Source organism: Protomyctophum bolini (genome assembly GCF_963924005.1).
Source record: "Protomyctophum bolini genome assembly, chromosome: 10".
Classification (NCBI taxonomy): domain Eukaryota; kingdom Metazoa; phylum Chordata; class Actinopteri; order Myctophiformes; family Myctophidae; genus Protomyctophum; species Protomyctophum bolini.
This window is the reverse complement of record NC_137871.1, coordinates 6,416,166-6,434,827: the sequence shown is the minus strand read 5'-3', so window position 1 is coordinate 6,434,827 and position 18,662 is coordinate 6,416,166. Positions and strand designations below refer to the sequence as shown.

Genomic DNA, 18,662 nt, shown 5'->3' with positions numbered 1-18,662 from the left:
ACTGTCTTTCTGTCCTATGAATGTCTTCCATCGTCTTCATTATTCCATCATTGTGATCCTACATGGAATTAATGGATTTCTGGAAAATCCTTTTTTCTTTTCTTTTCTTTTTTTTAACCTCTTGCAAGGGATAATTCCATGCTAGGCTTTCTTACCTTTATTTGTAGTCGTTACGTCCCCACCAAAGAGGTCCAGGTGTTATTTTGTGCAAAAGTGCATTATTGGCTATTTCCCCTACCATAAGCCCTCAATGGGGGTTGGGTTCGCTTATTTCCATCGAAATAAGTAGTAAAGTGTGCCGCTTGGGCACGCTATTTACATTATGAAGAGATTTTTTATTTATTTTTGAGCGATGGAAATAAGCGAATTAGCATAACACCCCATAGCCCCATTCAATTCAATTCAATGCAATTCAATTCAATTCATTGAGGGCTTATGGTAGGGGAAATAGCCAATAATGCGCTTTTGCACAAAATAACACCTTTACCTCTTTGGTGGGGACGTAACAACTACAAATAAAGGTAAGAAAGCCTAGCATGGAATTATCCTTTAAGTTTCACACTAATTATTAGTGAGTTAAGCTAAGTTAGCAATCGAGGACACATTAATTTTTAGTACACATTAGATGGAACATTTTATCACTTCAGCCCCTATATAGCCCCGGAATAGTGGACATTTCCAATTTCAGCACTGTGTACAACATATGAGCCCCATAGTTCGAGCTTGTAGATCTTTTTAAACGGAGATTTCACACTCCCAAAATAGGGATCGTCAGGATTAATGTGGTTAACAAAATCAGTAGTCTCGCGACCCGGGACTGTTTTCAGATGCTTCCGTCATACAGTCTGGAGCACGGAATCTTTGAAAATGATATGCGGATGTGACGCCTCCTTATCCGCCATCCGTTTCGTCTTTATACAGTCATTCTAATCTCATAGAGCTTGCTGCTTATCAGAAATTGAAATTGAAATTCTAAAATAAAATGTAAATAATTTTTTTAGAAATATATTTTGGTGAACGGAACCGATGAGCTGCTTGTCTTGTATTTCTGGAGATGTAGTTCCAGATTGTGGAATAGTTGTCTGGTTATACGAAAGATTAACATTCCTATGTATAAATGTAATACTACATTGTCTGAATTTTACAGGTGGAGCGAGATGAATTCGTGGCGGTGGCGACTCGCCACGACCTATTTTTTCCGCCATGGCGTATTCTTCATTTTCCGCCATGGCGAGTACAGAATCCGCCTTGGCGAGTACAGAATCCGCCGTGGCGACGACTCGCCACGACCTATTTTTTCCGCCATGGCGTATTCTTCATTTTCCGCCATGGCGAGTACAGAATCCGCCTTGGCGAGTACAGAATCCGCCGTGGCGAATCCGCCATTGTTTATTTTTTTTTTGCGTGCCCTGGTGCCGTGGTGCAGTCCTAGTAGTAGAATTCTCTGAATTATTTCATCCTCTGCTAGCGTAACGGCTAGCGCTCTCGCCCCTATAGTCAAGGCACCGTGCAGACACAGGTTCGATTCTTGCAAAAAGCAAACTATTTTTTTTTTTAAAGTTCTTTTTTTACCCGTACATACAGTGTGTGTGTGTGCGTGCGTGCGTATACAGTGTGCGTGCGTGTATGCGTGCGTATACAGTGTGTGTGTGTGTGTGCGTGCGTGCTTCATCGTATTTATTATTATTATTATTATTATTATTAATATGCAGGTAATAATAATAAATACGATGAAGCACGCACGCACGCACGCGCACACACACACTGTATACGCACGCATACACGCACGCACACTGTATACGCACACACGCACACACCCGGTATGTACGGGTAAAAAAATTACTTTAAAAAAAAAATGTTTGCTTTTTGCAAGAATCGAACCTGTGTCTGCACGGTGCCTTGACTATAGGGGCGAGAGCGCTAGAGGGGATGGGGGGGGGGGGGGGTGAGTGACTCTCTCTCTCTCTCTCTCTCTTTCTTATAAACGTTGCGCGCACACACAAACATATAGACACACAGATCTCTGAATTATTTCATCCTCTGCTAGCGTAACGGCTAGCGCTCTCGCCCCTATAGTCAAGGCACCGTGCAGACACAGGTTCGATTCTTGCAAAAAGCAAACATTTTTTTTTTAAAGTAATTTTTTTACCCGTACATACCGTGTGTGTGCGTGTGTGCGTATACAGTGTGCGTGCGTGTATGCGTGCGTATACAGTGTGTGTGTGCGCGTGCGTGCGTGCGTGCTTCATCGTATTTATTATTATTACCTGCATATTAATAATAATAATAATAATAATAATAAATACGATGAAGCACGCACGCACACACACACACACACTGTATACGCACGCATACACGCACGCACACTGTATACGCACGCACGCACACACACACACACTGTATGTACGGGTAAAAAAAGAACTTTAAAAAAAAAAATAGTTTGCTTTTTGCAAGAATCGAACCTGTGTCTGCACGGTGCCTTGACTATAGGGGCGAGAGCGCTAGCCGTTACGCTAGCAGAGGATGAAATAATTCCGAGAATTCTACTACTAGGACTGCACCACGGCACCAGGGCACGCAAAAAAAAAATAAACAATGGCGGATTCGCCACGGCGAATTCTGTACTCGCCAAGGCGGATTCTGTACTCGCCAAGGCGGATTCTGTACTCGCCATGGCGGAAAATGAAGAATACGCCATGGCGGAAAAAATAGGTCATGGCGAGTCGTCACCGCCACGAATTGATCTCGCTGTCTCTCGAATTTTACCACTTTAGATCTACAGTGCAAGCTGAGCTTTTGTAGGTTATATTATAATTATAACTCCTATATAATTTAGGGGGGCCTATAGCATAGAACCCTTTTGGACTCCGGTATTAAGTATATAGAGTTTAAGTGATTAAAATGTACAAACGCTGCAGTGCTCGTCCCAGTGAGACACATTTCACTCACCCATAACTGCTTGGAAACTGGCTATAGTATAGATTGAGGGTGAGATTAAAAGGAGGCCTGCAATGACGTATCGAATGTCTTGCTCTTCCGAAGGCAAGAAGAAGGTCTCCGCGGACAAGATGGTGGAGATGCAGGCGAAGATCGAGGAGGAGAGGAAAGTGCTGGAGGCCAAGCTGGACATGGAGGAAGAGGAGAGGAACAAGGCCCGAGCCGAGCTGGAGAAGAGAGAGAAAGACCTGCTCAAAGCCCAGTGAGAAACGTCATGTTCACTACAACTCATGTTCACTTCACTACGACTCATGTTCACGTTACTACAACTCATGTTCACATCACTACAACTCATGTTCACATCACTACAACTCATGTTCACTTCACTACAACTCATGTTCACATCACTACAACTCATGTTCACATCACTACAACTCATGTTCACTTCACTACAACTCATGTTCACATCACTACAACTCATGTTCACAACTTCACATCACTACAACTCATGTTCACATCACTACAACTCATGTTCACTTCACTACAACTCATGTTCACAACATCACTACAACTCATGTTCACATCACTACAACTCATGTTCACAACTTCACATCACTACGACTCATGTTCACATCACTACAACTCATGTTCACATCACTACAACTCATGTTCACTTCACTACAACTCATGTTCACAACATCACTACAACTCATGTTCACTTCACTACAACTCATGTTCACGTCACTACAACTCATGTTCACATCACTACAACTCATGTTCACATCACTACAACTCATGTTCACGTCACTACGACTCATGTTCACAACATCACTACAACTCATGTTCACTTCACTACGACTCATGTTCACATCACTACGACTCATGTTCACAACTTCACATCACTACAACTCATGTTCACTTCACTACGACTCATGTTCACATCACTACGACTCATGTTCACAACTTCACGTCAGTACAACTCATGTTCACATCACTACAACTCATGTTCACGTCAGTACAACTCATGTTCACGTCACTACAACTCATGTTCACGTCACTACGACTCATGTTCACGTCACTACAACTCATGTTCACATCACTACAACTCATGTTCACATCACTACAACTCATGTTCACGTCACTACGACTCATGTTCACAACTTCACATCACTACAACTCATGTTCACATCACTACAACTCATGTTCACGTCAGTACAACTCATGTTCACGTCACTACAACTCATGTTCACGTCACTACGACTCATGTTCACGTCACTACGACTCATGTTCACGTCACTACAACTCATGTTCACAACTTCACATCACTACAACTCATGTTCACATCACTACAACTCATCTTTAAATCACTATCTCATTCAAACGACTTCAAATCATTACAAATCCTGTTCAAGTCAGTCACTACAATTCAAGGATTCAATCATTTCCCCAAAAGTGGGTCGCGACCCATTTGTGGGTCATTGACCATTTTTATGGGACACGATTCCCAAAATTCCCATTTTATTTTATTATATTTAAAAATATACATATATTTAAAAAATATTGTTTTATTTTATTTTATAAATGTGTGTTTTTTTTTAAACGAACAAACAAATCTAAGAAATTCCATGAATAAAAAATATGATTATTAAGAAAGTAGTAAAAATGGACGATCTAACATGCAACGCGTTGTGAGCTTGTATAGATCTGCTATTTTCACTAGTTTGGGTCCCCGGCCAAACGTCTTATCTCTCTTTGGGGTCTCTCAACCTAAAAAGTTTGGGAACCACTACACTGACTGACTGACTGTGTCTGTCTGTCTGTCTGTCTGTCTGTCTCTCTCAGACAGGAGCACCACCTCCTGCTGGAGAAGCTGTCGGCTCTGGAGAAGAAGGTGATCGTGGGAGGTGTGGACCTCCTGGCCAAGGCCGAGGAGCAGGAGAAGCTCCTGCAGGAGTCCAACAGTGAGCTGGAGGAGCGGCGCAGGCGGGCCGAGCAGCTCCGCATCGAACTGGAGGAGAAAGAGGTGAGTTTAGCCTCGGAAAAAACCCAGACGTTTTTATTTCCAAAGGAGGAAAAAAAAAAGTCTGGGTCTGAGAGTCCACTTCAATTCGGCATAGAGTTTAGCGCAAACATTGCTCACTCTCTGCTGATTTCTGATCGTCTGCACCTTTGTAAAATTTACATACACAGTACACACGCACACATGTACACACACACACGCACTCCTCTCTCTCTCTGTCGCTCTAAAGGGCTACACACAGCCGCCTCCGTTATTTTCAATGAACCTATCGCACACCGGCGGCGTCCGACGCGCGTTCACGCCTCGCCTGTACTGTACTGTACTGTACTGTACTGTACTGTACTGTACTGTACTGTACTGTACTGTACTGTACTGTACTGTACTGTACTGGCACACCCGAAATCATCATATATACAGTTAATATGTGCATGTGTAAACTGTAAATGAGAAAAAGAGGTTGCGCATCATCAATGGTTTTCAGTGGAGTGCCCAAAATCCAGTATACATTAAAAAAAAACAGGAATTTAAGAAATTCCAAAAAGGTAGCACATCCAAAAATTAAACAAGCGGTGGACAAAGTACTCACATTTCCATTTCTTTATGGGCACACACCAAAAAGGAACGCTTACGCGTTTCGACTATGCAGCCTTCATCAGAACATATGTGCGTGTGTTTGTGTGTGTGTGTTAGGTTGCTCACAGGTGGTGAAAAACCACCATGCTGTTTTCGTGCTCATACCCAGCCAGCCAGCCAGGCAGACAGGCACCCATCCACCCACCCACACACACACACACACACACACACACACACACACACACACACACACATAGCTCAATAAGGGAGTGGTTGCACCACTCAAAAAATACATGAACCTGTGTACTGGCGCCCTCTACTGAAAGTGACGCCAGACTTCCATGCTCTATAAAGACATGACAAAAATAGGGCTGTCAGGTTGTAAACGGTTAAAGTCGGGACAATATATCTACAATATATCTGCCAAACTTTCACCGATGGCAGTAGCCGATGATCTGCTTTGCAGGCTAAATCCGGTAATACAATGTCGCTCAGTGCACTGAGTCTGAGTCTGAGTGCAGTGATATTCCTCCTGGTATCTAGTGGTGTATATATTCCGTGAAGTGTATGTTTTCATTGGGTGTCCAAGTCATGTTTTTTATATGCCTTCATCAAATGATATAGAGAGATGGTAGGGTAGTGCCCAAGCCCTGTTGTACCATGCAGCCTATATTTCATGGTAAATGGTAAATGGTGCATTTATATAGCGCCTTTATCCAAGGCGCTTTACATAGATTGTGCATTACATTCACCCATTCACACACCGATGGCAGCGGAAACCATGCAAGGCACCAACTAGCACATCGGGAGCAATTAGGGGTTCAGTGTCTTGCTCAAGGACACTTCGACAGTAACTCTGGGGGAGCCTGGGTTCGAACTGGCAACCTTGCGGTTCCCATCCAGGCACTCTACCCCTGAGCCACCGCCGCCCCCATGAGCTGTGGTGCGCTTGTTAGGCCAAACCTCATTTGAAAGAATATATTCAGAGTATATCACAGCCTTTTAAAATCTTTATAATATTAGAAATTTACACAGCTGTGCTACCAAACTAATTACATCACAGTCTGTCGGGCACAAATCTGGGTCAAATCAATTAAGCAGCAGGAGCTGCCTATAGACCGATTCCGTAACGGGGGTCTCATGGTCGCAGCCTGCGTATTTCCTGTAGGCGGAGACGACACATCTGCGGTTTCCCCGCACCAAGCTTCTACTACAGTGAATGGAAGAGTGACTGATGTTAGTCTGCTTCAAACGTTACTCTTTTACCTGCTTTTTACTAACACTAACATTACAAAGATGCCCAGAACATCATGGGTGAACCTGTGTAGTTTATGGCTGCTTCAACAGTAGTGGCAACATTAAAAAAAAAACTAAAAGAAAAACGGAATGTCAAAATATCTACCGCGGTGGCTGAGACCAGAGCCATTGAGTAATGGTTGAGACAAAGCAGTGAAAGGTCCTGAAAGATGCATAACGTCAGTCTTACCCAATACCCACTCTTTCTTTTTTAGGAACACAAGGCTGCTGTACTTTATACCTCATACTAAGCATTAAAGTACGAGGTATAAACACACCACTTCCTTCCCAAAGCCACAATGGTTTCCTCTTCCGAAGTTGCACATACGCTGTGTTTAAAGAGAAGCTTGTCATGTCACTTTATAGCTGTATATACTATATACTAGCACTGACTGAGTCATCATATAATCTTGCATAACAACAACTTATAACGAGGTGTGTAAAGTATTATAGGTGCTGGCCATTATGCATTATGAGCTCAGAAGAACAGCACATTATTTAACTACCAGGTAACACTTTACTTACTGTAAAGGTTGGGTCTATAATGCATTACTTTCACATTTATACTTCGTAACAGGGGTTTTCAACCGTCCGCAGAGCTGTTTCAGAAACTTTTTTTTACGTTTTTTTCAATTATCAACATTGGCCATCAGCTTCAGTTTAAAAGTGCTTTATTTATAAAAACGAGTCTCACACACGACAAACCAAATGTGGTCTCGTTGTTACATCCGGCTTGAACAAAAGCCAAATGTAGTATTTGAGATTTGACAGTGCAGCGCAGAAACATAATTGCTGAATACACACACACACACACACGCACGCACACACACGCACGCGCGCACGCGCACGCACACTCACACACCTTCCCTCTGAGAGTCTGGAGTCTAATTTCTCTCCAAAAGCCCTTGAATGTGATGGAATATAATTAAAGATGACTGTGATTATGATAAGCTCAAATAATGAGCATTTTTTTCCCCCGTATCTTTGATTTGCAGGACATTGTTGACAAATCAGTTGAAAACCCCTGGTTTAAGTGGTTTAACCTATTTTGACCTGACATCGAAATTTAAAAAAAAATCTTCTAAATCCAGTTTTATGAAAAACCTCATGTTTCTATGTCAGTCGTTCTCAAACATTTTCATGCCAAGGACCCCCAAGATTATAATGTAATTGGCCACCGACCCCCATCTGAAAATATGTTGTTCCAGGAACGACCCCCCAAGAAGCAAAGATTTGAGTTAAAAACGTTATAATATATATATATAAAAAATATATATATTCAAATATTTGCGACACATTTTCACAATTCTTCTAAAATAGCAGACCTACAAGCTCATGAGCTTGTATATCTGCTATTTTTCAATAGCTAAATTATAACATGTTTAAAACACCAAAAGGGCTTCCCGCCCCAAAAATTGTTTTAAGGGTTTATTAAGTGGTTATAAGATTCCTTTTTCTGTGTCTTTCTTCTTCATCACAGCAAGAGCGTCTGGACATTGAGGAGAAATACACCAGCCTTCAGGAAGAGGCGCAGGGGAAAACCAAGAAGCTGAAGAAGGTCTGGACCATGCTGATGGCTGCCAAATCAGAGGTATGGCCAAGAATGCTAACGGCTCAAAGGCTTGTACTCCCAGAGCTAGAGAGTGCACTTTATACTTTTTTTTTTAACGAGGTACGTAACACAAATGTGAAATGATGGGTCTGTTGTCTCTAGAAACCACTTTGAACTTCCTGCCAGTGGTTTACACTGCACCACTAGCTAATTTAAAATAGGAAGAAAAAACTGTACATTTTCATTGGCCTCGCTAGTTAACTAACAGTAACAGCTAGTTGATGTCACTTCCATGGTAACGGTTAACAAACTGAAAGTTCACAGAGCGGGTAGAGTTATTGAGCGTGTTAATATTCATTGTTTATAGGATTAAACCATCTGCAAAGAATGTTTAAAGGTTAAATTTAGTCTTTGGCGTTTGTGTGTTTTTTGTTTTTTTTTAGGGACATCACAATCATATTATACGACCATTTTTGTATAATAGTGTTTTTTTTGTCCACAGGTATTTTTCGTTTTTAGACGGGAACAAAAAATAATACAAATAAATAAAATAAAGCATATGTGAGAGTGATGTGTACAGAAATTAAAGTACAACACAATATAATACTCATAGGGAGACATAAGGGAGTATTTGAAACTGTGAGCAGTAATTAAAATAAAAACAACAGAACCAAAAAAAGAGAGACATGAGTAAGACGGCATCATTCAATCCTTGCCGCTACAAAATCTGGTCGCAGAAGGAATAATATATTCCACCCAGTTAGACCAAAACTTTATAAATTTCTCCTTCTGCAGTCTGAGAGAGAAAGTGATCTGTTCCATATTATAAATATCATTTACTATATCTATCCATTCTTTCATGGTGGGGGGCCTCAGGAAGCAACCAGTGTCATGTAAATACTTTTCTACATGCGGATATCAGAATACCGAATACCACAGTGTCTCCAGCATGTTGCCTCCCCATTCCAGACCCACACTGTCTCCAGCATGTTGCCTCCCCATTTGAGACCCACACTGTCTCCAGCATGTTGCCTCCCCATTCCAGACCCACACTGTCTCCAGCATGTTGCCTCCCCATTCCAGACCCACACTGTCTCCAGCATGTTGCCTCCCCATTCCAGACCCACAGTGTCTCCAGCATGTTGCCTCCCCATTCCAGACCAACACTGTCTCCAGCATGTTGCCTCCCCATTCCAGACCCACACTGTCTCCAGCATGTTGCCTCCCCATTCCAGACCCACAGTGTCTCCAGCATGTTGCCTCCCCATTCCAGACCCACACTGTCTCCAGCATGTTGCCTCCCCATTCCAGACCCACACTGTCTCCAGCATGTTGCCTCCCCATTCCAGACCCACACTGTCTCCAGCATGTTGCCTCCCCATTCCAGACCCACAGTGTCTCCAGCATGTTGCCTCCCCATTCCAGACCAACACTGTCTCCAGCATGTTGCCTCCCCATTCCAGACCCACACTGTCTCCAGCATGTTGCCTCCCCATTCCAGACCCACAGTGTCTCCAGCATGTTGCCTCCCCATTCCAGACCCACACTGTCTCCAGCATGTTGCCTCCCCATTCCAGACCCACACTGTCTCCAGCATGTTGCCTCCCCATTCCAGACCCACACTGTCTCCAGCATGTTGCCTCCCCATTCCAGACCCACAGTGTCTCCAGCATGTTGCCTCCCCATTCCAGACCCACACTGTCTCCAGCATGTTGCCTCCCCATTCGAGAAATGTGACAAGACATTTCCACCCAAATTCCCTCCATACATGTGTTCCCTCCATTGGAATTGACATATCTCAGACCACTCATCGTTTGATACAACGATGTTACCTTCTGTTTCCCACTTTTCTTTAATATATTTTGTATCATGTTGGTTTTTTTTTCTCCATGAAGCCATCATAAAAATCTGAAATAATACCTTTTAGCTAAGCTGTTTCGGTATGAATAAATAATCTCACTATTGGGTCACCGAAATCCGTTTAGTTTTTTAATATTATGTTCAAAGTGATTGCGAATCTGTCAGCATCTAAAATAAAGTCTGAGTTATCTAGATTGAATTCTCTCTTCAGTTTTTCAAAACTCTTAAACTGTCCCTTCTCTGTAAGTGGACGGAATGTTTTAATTCCATGATTTGAACCTACAGTCTAATCACGTATTTGGTCTGAAACCTGGATCCATGCGCACACCACTGACGTATTTTATATCTTATCTAATTTATATTCATCTTTTACCACATCTTCCAGATTTTTAATTGAGATTTAATCCATGGATTTGTTATATTCTCTAAAGCTCTCCCTAGATTTCTATAGGTGGGATTATTTTAAGACACATCTATCTCTCTCTCTCACTCTCTCTCTCTCTCACTCACTCACTGGTCAATTTTGTATATGGATCTGTTAAGTTGGCAATTTGGAAGACGAGGAAGAATCAGGTGCAGGGTTTGGTGTCCGTTGATCCCCTGTTGATGGCAAAGGAGATAATGGCTGCTCTCATTAAGGTAGAAAAGGCCTATTACAGTCTGATGGGGGGGGGGGGGGGGTGTACAGGTGTGGTGTGTAGGAGAGGCAAATTACAAATTGCGTAATTTATTTTATTTTATTTCACGTTTTTTCACTTAATCATCATGTCATCTGTCATGTTTATCATGTACTGAAAAAAGATTGAATAAAGAGGTCTTGAAATCTCTCTCTCTCCCTCCCCCTCCTCCCTCTCTCTCTCTCTGGTGTGTGTGTGCGTCAGATGGCTGATCTACAGCAGGAGAATCACCGGGAGATCGAGGGTCTCCTGGAGAACATTCGACAGCTGAGCAGAGAACTGCGGCTCCAGATGCTAATCATAGACAACTTCATCCCCCAAGAATACCAGGTGTGTGTGTGTGTGTGTGTGTGTGTGTGTGTGTGTGTGTGTGTGTGTGTGTGTGTGTGTGTGTGTGTGTGTGTGTGTGTGTGTGTGTGTGTGTGTGTGTGTGTGTGTGTGTGTGTGTGTGTGTGTGTGTGTGTGTGTGTGTGTGTGTGTGCGCGTGCAGCATATACAATACGAAGCAGGGCTGCTCAGTTATGGCTGAAATCATAATCAAAACGATCGTAAAATATACTCCATGACAGGGCGAAATGCAGAGATAAAAACTATGTGTCAGTCGCGAACGATTTCTACTACTTGTCCTTTTGGACGAACCAAATTAACCAAAATGAGTAAAGCTCAGTCAGGTGAGCTCTCGGACAGTTGCTTCATTTTAGATTGGCTTAACCCATTCTGACCTGAGATCAGATTCATACGAGGTTTCCACTGGACACACACTGGTCTGATGAACCCATTCTGACCTGAGATCAGATTCTAAAAAATGTCAGTCGTTCTTCGATAAAAAAAAAAAATGTAATTCATTTTCTGTTTTTACTGTCCACTATATGATGAATTAAGATTGAAGGACGGGTGGGGATGGATCAACATATGACAGATGTCAGAACTGGTCAGCTCCATATATGGAGATCTAAGGGGTTTGAGGTCGGATGTGATGATCCAGTCCATGTATGGCTGTCCAGGGGTTTGATGAGGTCAGTGTTGTGATCTTCATACAGGGTCAGGGTTAGGAGACGGTATGGAGACGGCCATATATGGACCGTATCACGAGGCATGGCGGATGGAAGGATTGACAGGTTTTAGCGTGACTGACAAGGGATTTAGTACCGGAACTGCATCAAAATAAAGGCGTTGCTTGCGCCAGAGTAATCGCCAGAGTAGTGATCGCTTCTATTTTGAAAGCCATGAACCGGAAATACTTTCTTAAAAAAGTTGACTGACAAAGTGACCTCACAATCTCCGATCATCTTAATATATTTATATACGCTCCAAAAAGAGTTCATATTTTGCGGGAGAGACGGATGAGGAGCAGAAACACAGCGCCAGCATATCGATCCATTCATCACCACGGAGAGCGCCCTGGATCAGGAGATACGAGTCATTCTTTCCGCCGCGCTAACATGGGAGTCAATGACAAGCTAATAGTTGCACAGAGCGTTAGCATACGGCAAGCGAAAAGCGAAATGCCAAAAAAAAAAAGGAATAATTCTGAATATTATCATCTCGCCCCGCGTCGTTTTTTTATATATCGTGTTTTTATAATTGTTAGAAGCCTTAAACGGTACATTTGTATTGGAAATGTCACTGTTAATCGCCCAGCCCCTAATGTGGAGCACATGGTGTATAAAGTAATACGTATTTGCTTTCACACGCCATCATCAACTTGCTTATTTTGAATGCCGTGAGAAATTAGATAGGAGATAGACGACAATTGAAAGTTGTAGACTTTAGCTTGTGCTCTGATTTGTGTTTTGTATGGCGATTTGATTTGATTTTGGGTTTGTAAGATTATAGCAATATTTGCCACATTTTCCTCTACAGGAGATGATAGAGAATTATGTGCATTGGAATGAAGATATTGGAGAGTGGCAACTGGTGAGTTCTCTTACAGTACATCCACGTATCGAAACACACAGGACAGCGTATATATTAATAACACAAAAACATAACGGCATGTTGTAGGCTAATAAACTACTGAAATGACACTTGAAAAGACCTGTTGTATAACAAACTAAAAGTGTTTCAATGTCGGTGTTTCTTCTTTCAGAAAATGTGTAGCATACACTGGCAACAATATGAGAAAGCTTGCTAAATAAATACATTGATTGTGCGCAGATCTGAGTGTGTGCGGAGCTTCCCTTTATTTTTTTCATGTTCTCTTATGTTTTTTTTCAGCAGATGAGCGGTGGTTCTTTTTACATTTTAGGCTAATAAACTCTGAAATTACACTTGGAGACCTTGTTGTGATACAAACTAAACGTGTTTAAATGTCTGTGTTTTTAATTTATTTCAGAAATGTGTAGCGTACACTGGCAACAATATGAGAAAGCAGACCCCGGTACCAGACAAGAAGGAGAAGGATGTGAGTAATTTGCCTGACATTGTTTGAGGAGAAGGATGTGAGTAATTTGCCTGACATTTTTTGACGTTTTAGATATTCTAAATTAGTTGTTTCATCACATACCCAACGGATATTTGACCTGGATACGAGGTGTTATTGCCCCCAGAGGATCATAAGCTTGTGGTGATTACTAATTGGCAGCCAGGCATAATAACCCTTCATCTCTCAATGGTCTCTCACCGTCCTACCTACATGACTGCCTGCCTAAATATGTCCCAAACCGCCCCCCTAAGGTCTTCCACTGCTGGCCTGCTCGCTTCGCCTAAAAAAATGGCAACAAAGAAATACGGGGAAGCAGCTTTTTGCTTCTTACGGGCCGTCGGCATGGAACAAACTCCCACTGTACCTTCGACAGGCAGCCTCTGTAGACATTTTTAAAGCACAGCTCAAGACCCACTTCTACACCCTTGCTTTTAATTGATCTTTTATTTTTTTTGTCATTCATGTCCTCACTGTATTGCATTACTGCTCTTGTTTTTTAATGTTTGTGCCTTGCTTTTATTTTTATTTTTTTCTCCATTGCTCTGTAAAGCACTTTGAGCTGCATTTCATGTCATGAAAGGTGCTATACAAACAAAGTTTTATTATTATTATTATTATTATAATTATTATCTTCTCGTCCTCTCTGCAGCCATTTGAGGTGGATCTGTCCCACGTGTACCTGGCGTACACCGAGGAGAGCATGCGACAGTCTCTGATGAAAGTAGAGAGACCCAGGACCTCTAAAAGCAGCAAGAGTGGCCGACCCAAGACTGGCCGAAGGTAATTTACTGTTGAACCTTTATGTAGCAGTGTTAATTTTTTTGACTAAGACTAAAGACTAAGTCGACTAAGGTTTTTCAGAAGACTAAATAGGACCGAGACTAAATGGTGTGTTATTCATAAGACTAAGACTAAATATTTTCTGGTAAAATTAACATTGCATTAAGAGTAAGACTAAGTCGACTAAGGTTTTTCAGAAGACTAAATAGGACTAACACTAAATTAAAATATTGTAAAAAAACACTGTTATATAGTAAAACTGATGATTTTACAGTGTACATTTGACAGATAAATTACAGCTAATCTGACGTGGATTTTTCTAGTCTGATACCAAAATACCAAAATAATTCAATATCCATCATTGACAGTTTAATCCATTTTGGGCGGGAACCCCTTTTGGTATTTTAACTAAGCATTATGTTATACTTTAGCTATTGAAAAATAACAGCTCTATAAGCTCATAGCGCGCCACCAAGTGGCGCGCTATGAGCTTATATCGTGCCTACGCAAGTTTAAGACAGTATGAAGTAAGAAAGAACTCAGATCACGTAGTAGACCGCAGATACCATATATAGCTCTCAAGTGACCGCCAGTTCGAACTTGCGTAAGAGAATTTGCGGAAGTTATGTGGGAACACCCACTGCGTGGGGTAAAAAGCGACTTTCTGGCCTTGACAGCCCATTCATCCAACCGATGAACGCATCGCTCCACAGGCTAGGAGCGCCTGTTGCCTGTTGTCAGATGTATATTGCTCAATCCAAAACATGATTAGACTACTGTATCTCGGTTACAGTATGCGTGTGACATCATCCTACTTTTATGTTATGTGGGAAGTTATGCGGGAACGCCCACTGAGTGGGAAAAAAACTACTTTCTGGCCATGACAGCCCATTCATCCAAACGGAAAAGTCCTGTCTGATTGCATTAAACAATGTTAAACTTGCCAACATTGCAGCTGTTACGAAAAGCTTGAATTATCCTCTTTCTATCTGCAAAGTGTTTGTTTCATAAAAATCCACCATAGAGACGTTATGAGCTACTTTCTGTCAAAAGATGTCCTGCCTTTGATTATTTTTTCCAGTGTGTCAGAGTTTGGAAGTGCTTGTTTTCAATAACACAACATTTTGCTGCCTCCTGCATTATGTGACATTTAGAAACAGGTGGTTACGCAGGGACGGTTGAGTGATTTACAACGAGCGCTTCCAAACTCCGACACTCTCATGCTGCTCAATGTTTTGCCACTCAGTCTAGATGAGGGGGGGGCGTGTCCTGATGAGAAAATCATGCATGTGCATACTCTATTCTGAGAAATGTGCCGTGTAAATGCATGCCAACACTTATCACCTATATCCCCCAAACAGGAAACGATCTGTGAAGCCGGAAGCTGTGATCGAATCTCTTCTGCAGTGAATCCTGGCGTCCGCGACCACCATAATGTTACCTTATTAAAAAAAATATGTATCTGAATACACTGTATAGCCAGTAAAAGGGTTCGTTGTGAATGAGAGGCTGGTCAGGGGGAGCAGCCACTGTAGGATTTAAAACGTTGTGGTCAATGGGACCTGTTATTTTGTATTACAATGTAATGCTTTGTTTGAGGATGGGTGACAATGTTTTCTCGTTACCTGGGAACATATCCATGTGGGACCTCTGCTTGTTATATACTTTAAGACTTATTCGCCACCTTATCGTGTTGCATTTCCTAGTGAAACAAGCGGCTGGGTGCTTCTCAGCCAATCACAGTGATGATGGGGGCAGTGGGGGTGGGGGGGGTCGTTCACTGACTGAATCAGTCAGTCCACCGTCCCGTCCTCTCAGGCTATGGGATTTAAACAAGGTGGCGTTAGATCAAGTCAATGTTTCTGCAACTCAAGCGTTATTTGTTTGCAAAACGACATTATGTTCTTAAAAGTGTGAAAAACATATTTTCCATTTCGGCCTGGCTGGTCTTTAATAGGTAGGCTACCATAAACATTAATGGGGGAAAAGCCACATAAAGATTAGGATTGGACTGTGACTGTGAAGCCAACGACACCTCTTCTTAAACTATAGAATTCATCTTAATGACGGCATTCTTGCTTCTGCGAGTTTTTACATTTCTCTGCTTTAAGCATATATATAGGTTGGGGTTGATAGTGAGAGCTGTGGTCTCCTGCCCAGATGGAGCAACCTGCACCATGCAGCTCTGCAATGTAAGTGTGAGAGGGAGGATGACTGATTTAAGCAGTCACACCTGGCCTGAGTCCAGTTCTAGTTTGACGACTAAGGCCAGGTGTGACTGCTTAAATCAGTCACCCTCCAACCTCACAGTAAGAATGAAGCAGAAAGACTTGAAGGGGTGAAATAGTTGTTCAGGTGAAGATCCCTAGAGGACTGCAAGTCAATTATTGCAATATTGACAATTTCATGAAATATAAAAAGCAGTGCATTGTGCTTCTGTTATAGGTCAAAAGAGTAGGGCGTGCATGCTATTCAGCTTCTTCTACTGTAGTGCCATTGGCCTCGTACAATAAACAACAAGTCATTTTATTTAATTTTATTTTCACATTTGTTACAAATGTATGAACCCTTCCCAGGATATACTGTAAAATCCACATAGCTTCATGTAATGCACTAGCGTGAATTAAATACAGGGAGCTAATTTCAGTTTTATGGTGCATTGTAAGTGAAAGTAAAGTTACTTTATATTGTATTATACTGTATGTTACATGTTTACAGCATCAGACTTTTCTCTGCGTTCTTAATTTATCAAAAGATTTTTATATGTTTTATCTCACATTCTCTGTGCCATTTTATGCACTATTAAATCCATATCTGCCTACAGCAAATATAGTTGAATGATTTCAAAGGTTCGGCTGAATTAAAGTTCATGTGATGAAGTAATGGTGGTGTTGGTTTTATTTGATGGAGTCAAACATTTTATATTTATAACTTAAAGAAAATCTTTAATATAACATGATGAAAACACTGTCTAATTTGCTAGAAGGCTTTCTTACCTTTATTTGTAGTTGTTACGTCCCCACCAAAGAGGTGCTATTTTGTGCAAAAGCACATTATTGGCTATTTCAATAAGCACTCAAAGAATTGAATGGGCCATTGGGGTGTTGTATGCTAATTTGCTTATTTCCATCGCTCAATTTCTTTTTTTTAATATCCTCTCTTCATAGTGTAAATAGTATCCCAAGCGGCACACTTTGTTACTTATTTCAATGGAAATAAGCGAATTAGCACAAAAACCAACCCACTGAAGGCTTATATTAGGGGAAATAGCCAATAATGCACTTTTGCACAAAATAACACTTGGACCTCTTTGGTGGGGACGTAACCATAACGTAACTACAAATAAAGCTATAAGAAAGCCTTCTATGGAATTCTCCTTTAAAGGTGAACAAACTGATCATTATTTTCTGTCTTGGTATATTACATGATTAACAAGGATATTTAGAAAAAGTATGATCAGCATTATAATATTGCCCAATGCAGGTCGGTCTATTAGGTTACATTTGTACACTCGTAGTGTACAAACTGTAAAATGTACACCTGTAGTTGCTATATAGTTACACCAAAGTTGGTGACCTATACATAGGCCTACAAGTGACTCCAGTACTCACAGTAGCCATGTTCTAATCGGTAACAAGACAACTCACCCCGTTTCTGTTTTTCCTCCCAGAATTTTCCCCAGTGAGGGGAGCTGGCAGCAGACGGCTTAAGCACAAATATAATTAATGAAAAGCTACTACAGTGAAGTCTGTTCACAGAAGTTGTTGTAGGATATGTGGGGATTATCTGACGAGGTACCATTTGAGTGGGCAAAACCTTACATACTAAATTGTTTATAGGTTCAATATAAGTAAAATAATATAGCCTTTCCACAGGAGTATCTTTTTATATTTTTCCAAAAAGAATACAAACAGCCAATAGCATATTACAAAGTTATCCCCCTCACTGGTGAAAATTCCGGGAGGAAAAACGGGCAAGCACCGGGGTGAGTTGTCCAGTATTCTTCTAATCTAGGGCCATCGGTGTCTGGTCCCACTCACCATCATGCTTTATACATGTGAAAAGCTTGTTGCTGAACTCTTGCGTGTGCTGTCTGTCATGCATGATTTGATCTATTATGCAGTCAGGCATGGATCGCAGCATTGTCCGTTTTACCTAATCGTGCATCAAATCAAACAATAGGTATTAATAATTGAAAATGTGTGAAAATGAATGCAGTAAGGCTTGCGATTCCTGTAGTTGAGGGCATGTGTGTTGGAAGGTAATGTAATGTTTATTTGGCACCATAATGCAGCAATATAGGCCTATAGAGCATTTATGAACCTTGCTTGATCACCTGGGGCAGTGCGGTGGCATTGGCTCTAAAAAGGTCTTCTACATCCTGACAGTTTTCTGAAAAAGCTATGTTTCCATGTCAGTGTTTCTTCGATTTTTCAAAAATAGCAGACCGACAAGCTCGTAGCGCGCCACTCGGTGGCGCGCTATGAGCTTGTAGATCTGCTGTTTTTCAATAGCTAAAGCATAACATGATGCTAACACCAA

The 18,662-nt window shown here is 41.6% G+C and overlaps 1 protein-coding gene across 1 annotated transcript in view; it reads left to right on the top strand.

Moving 5' to 3' along the window:
• Nucleotides 1-16,988, top strand: part of LOC308322029 (kinesin-like protein KIF3A) — a 33,971-nt gene extending 16,983 nt beyond the window's left edge. Inside the window, exons 10-17 of the mRNA XM_080773210.1 lie at nt 3,043-3,199; nt 4,780-4,960; nt 8,307-8,417; nt 11,120-11,245; nt 12,779-12,832; nt 13,251-13,319; nt 13,990-14,120; nt 15,482-16,988. Of these exons, the coding sequence (XP_080629336.1) occupies nt 3,043-3,199; nt 4,780-4,960; nt 8,307-8,417; nt 11,120-11,245; nt 12,779-12,832; nt 13,251-13,319; nt 13,990-14,120; nt 15,482-15,530 (878 nt within the window). The 3' untranslated portion in view covers nt 15,531-16,988. The remainder of the gene's footprint in view (nt 1-3,042; nt 3,200-4,779; nt 4,961-8,306; nt 8,418-11,119; nt 11,246-12,778; nt 12,833-13,250; nt 13,320-13,989; nt 14,121-15,481) is intronic.
• Nucleotides 16,989-18,662: the final 1,674 nt, after the last annotated feature.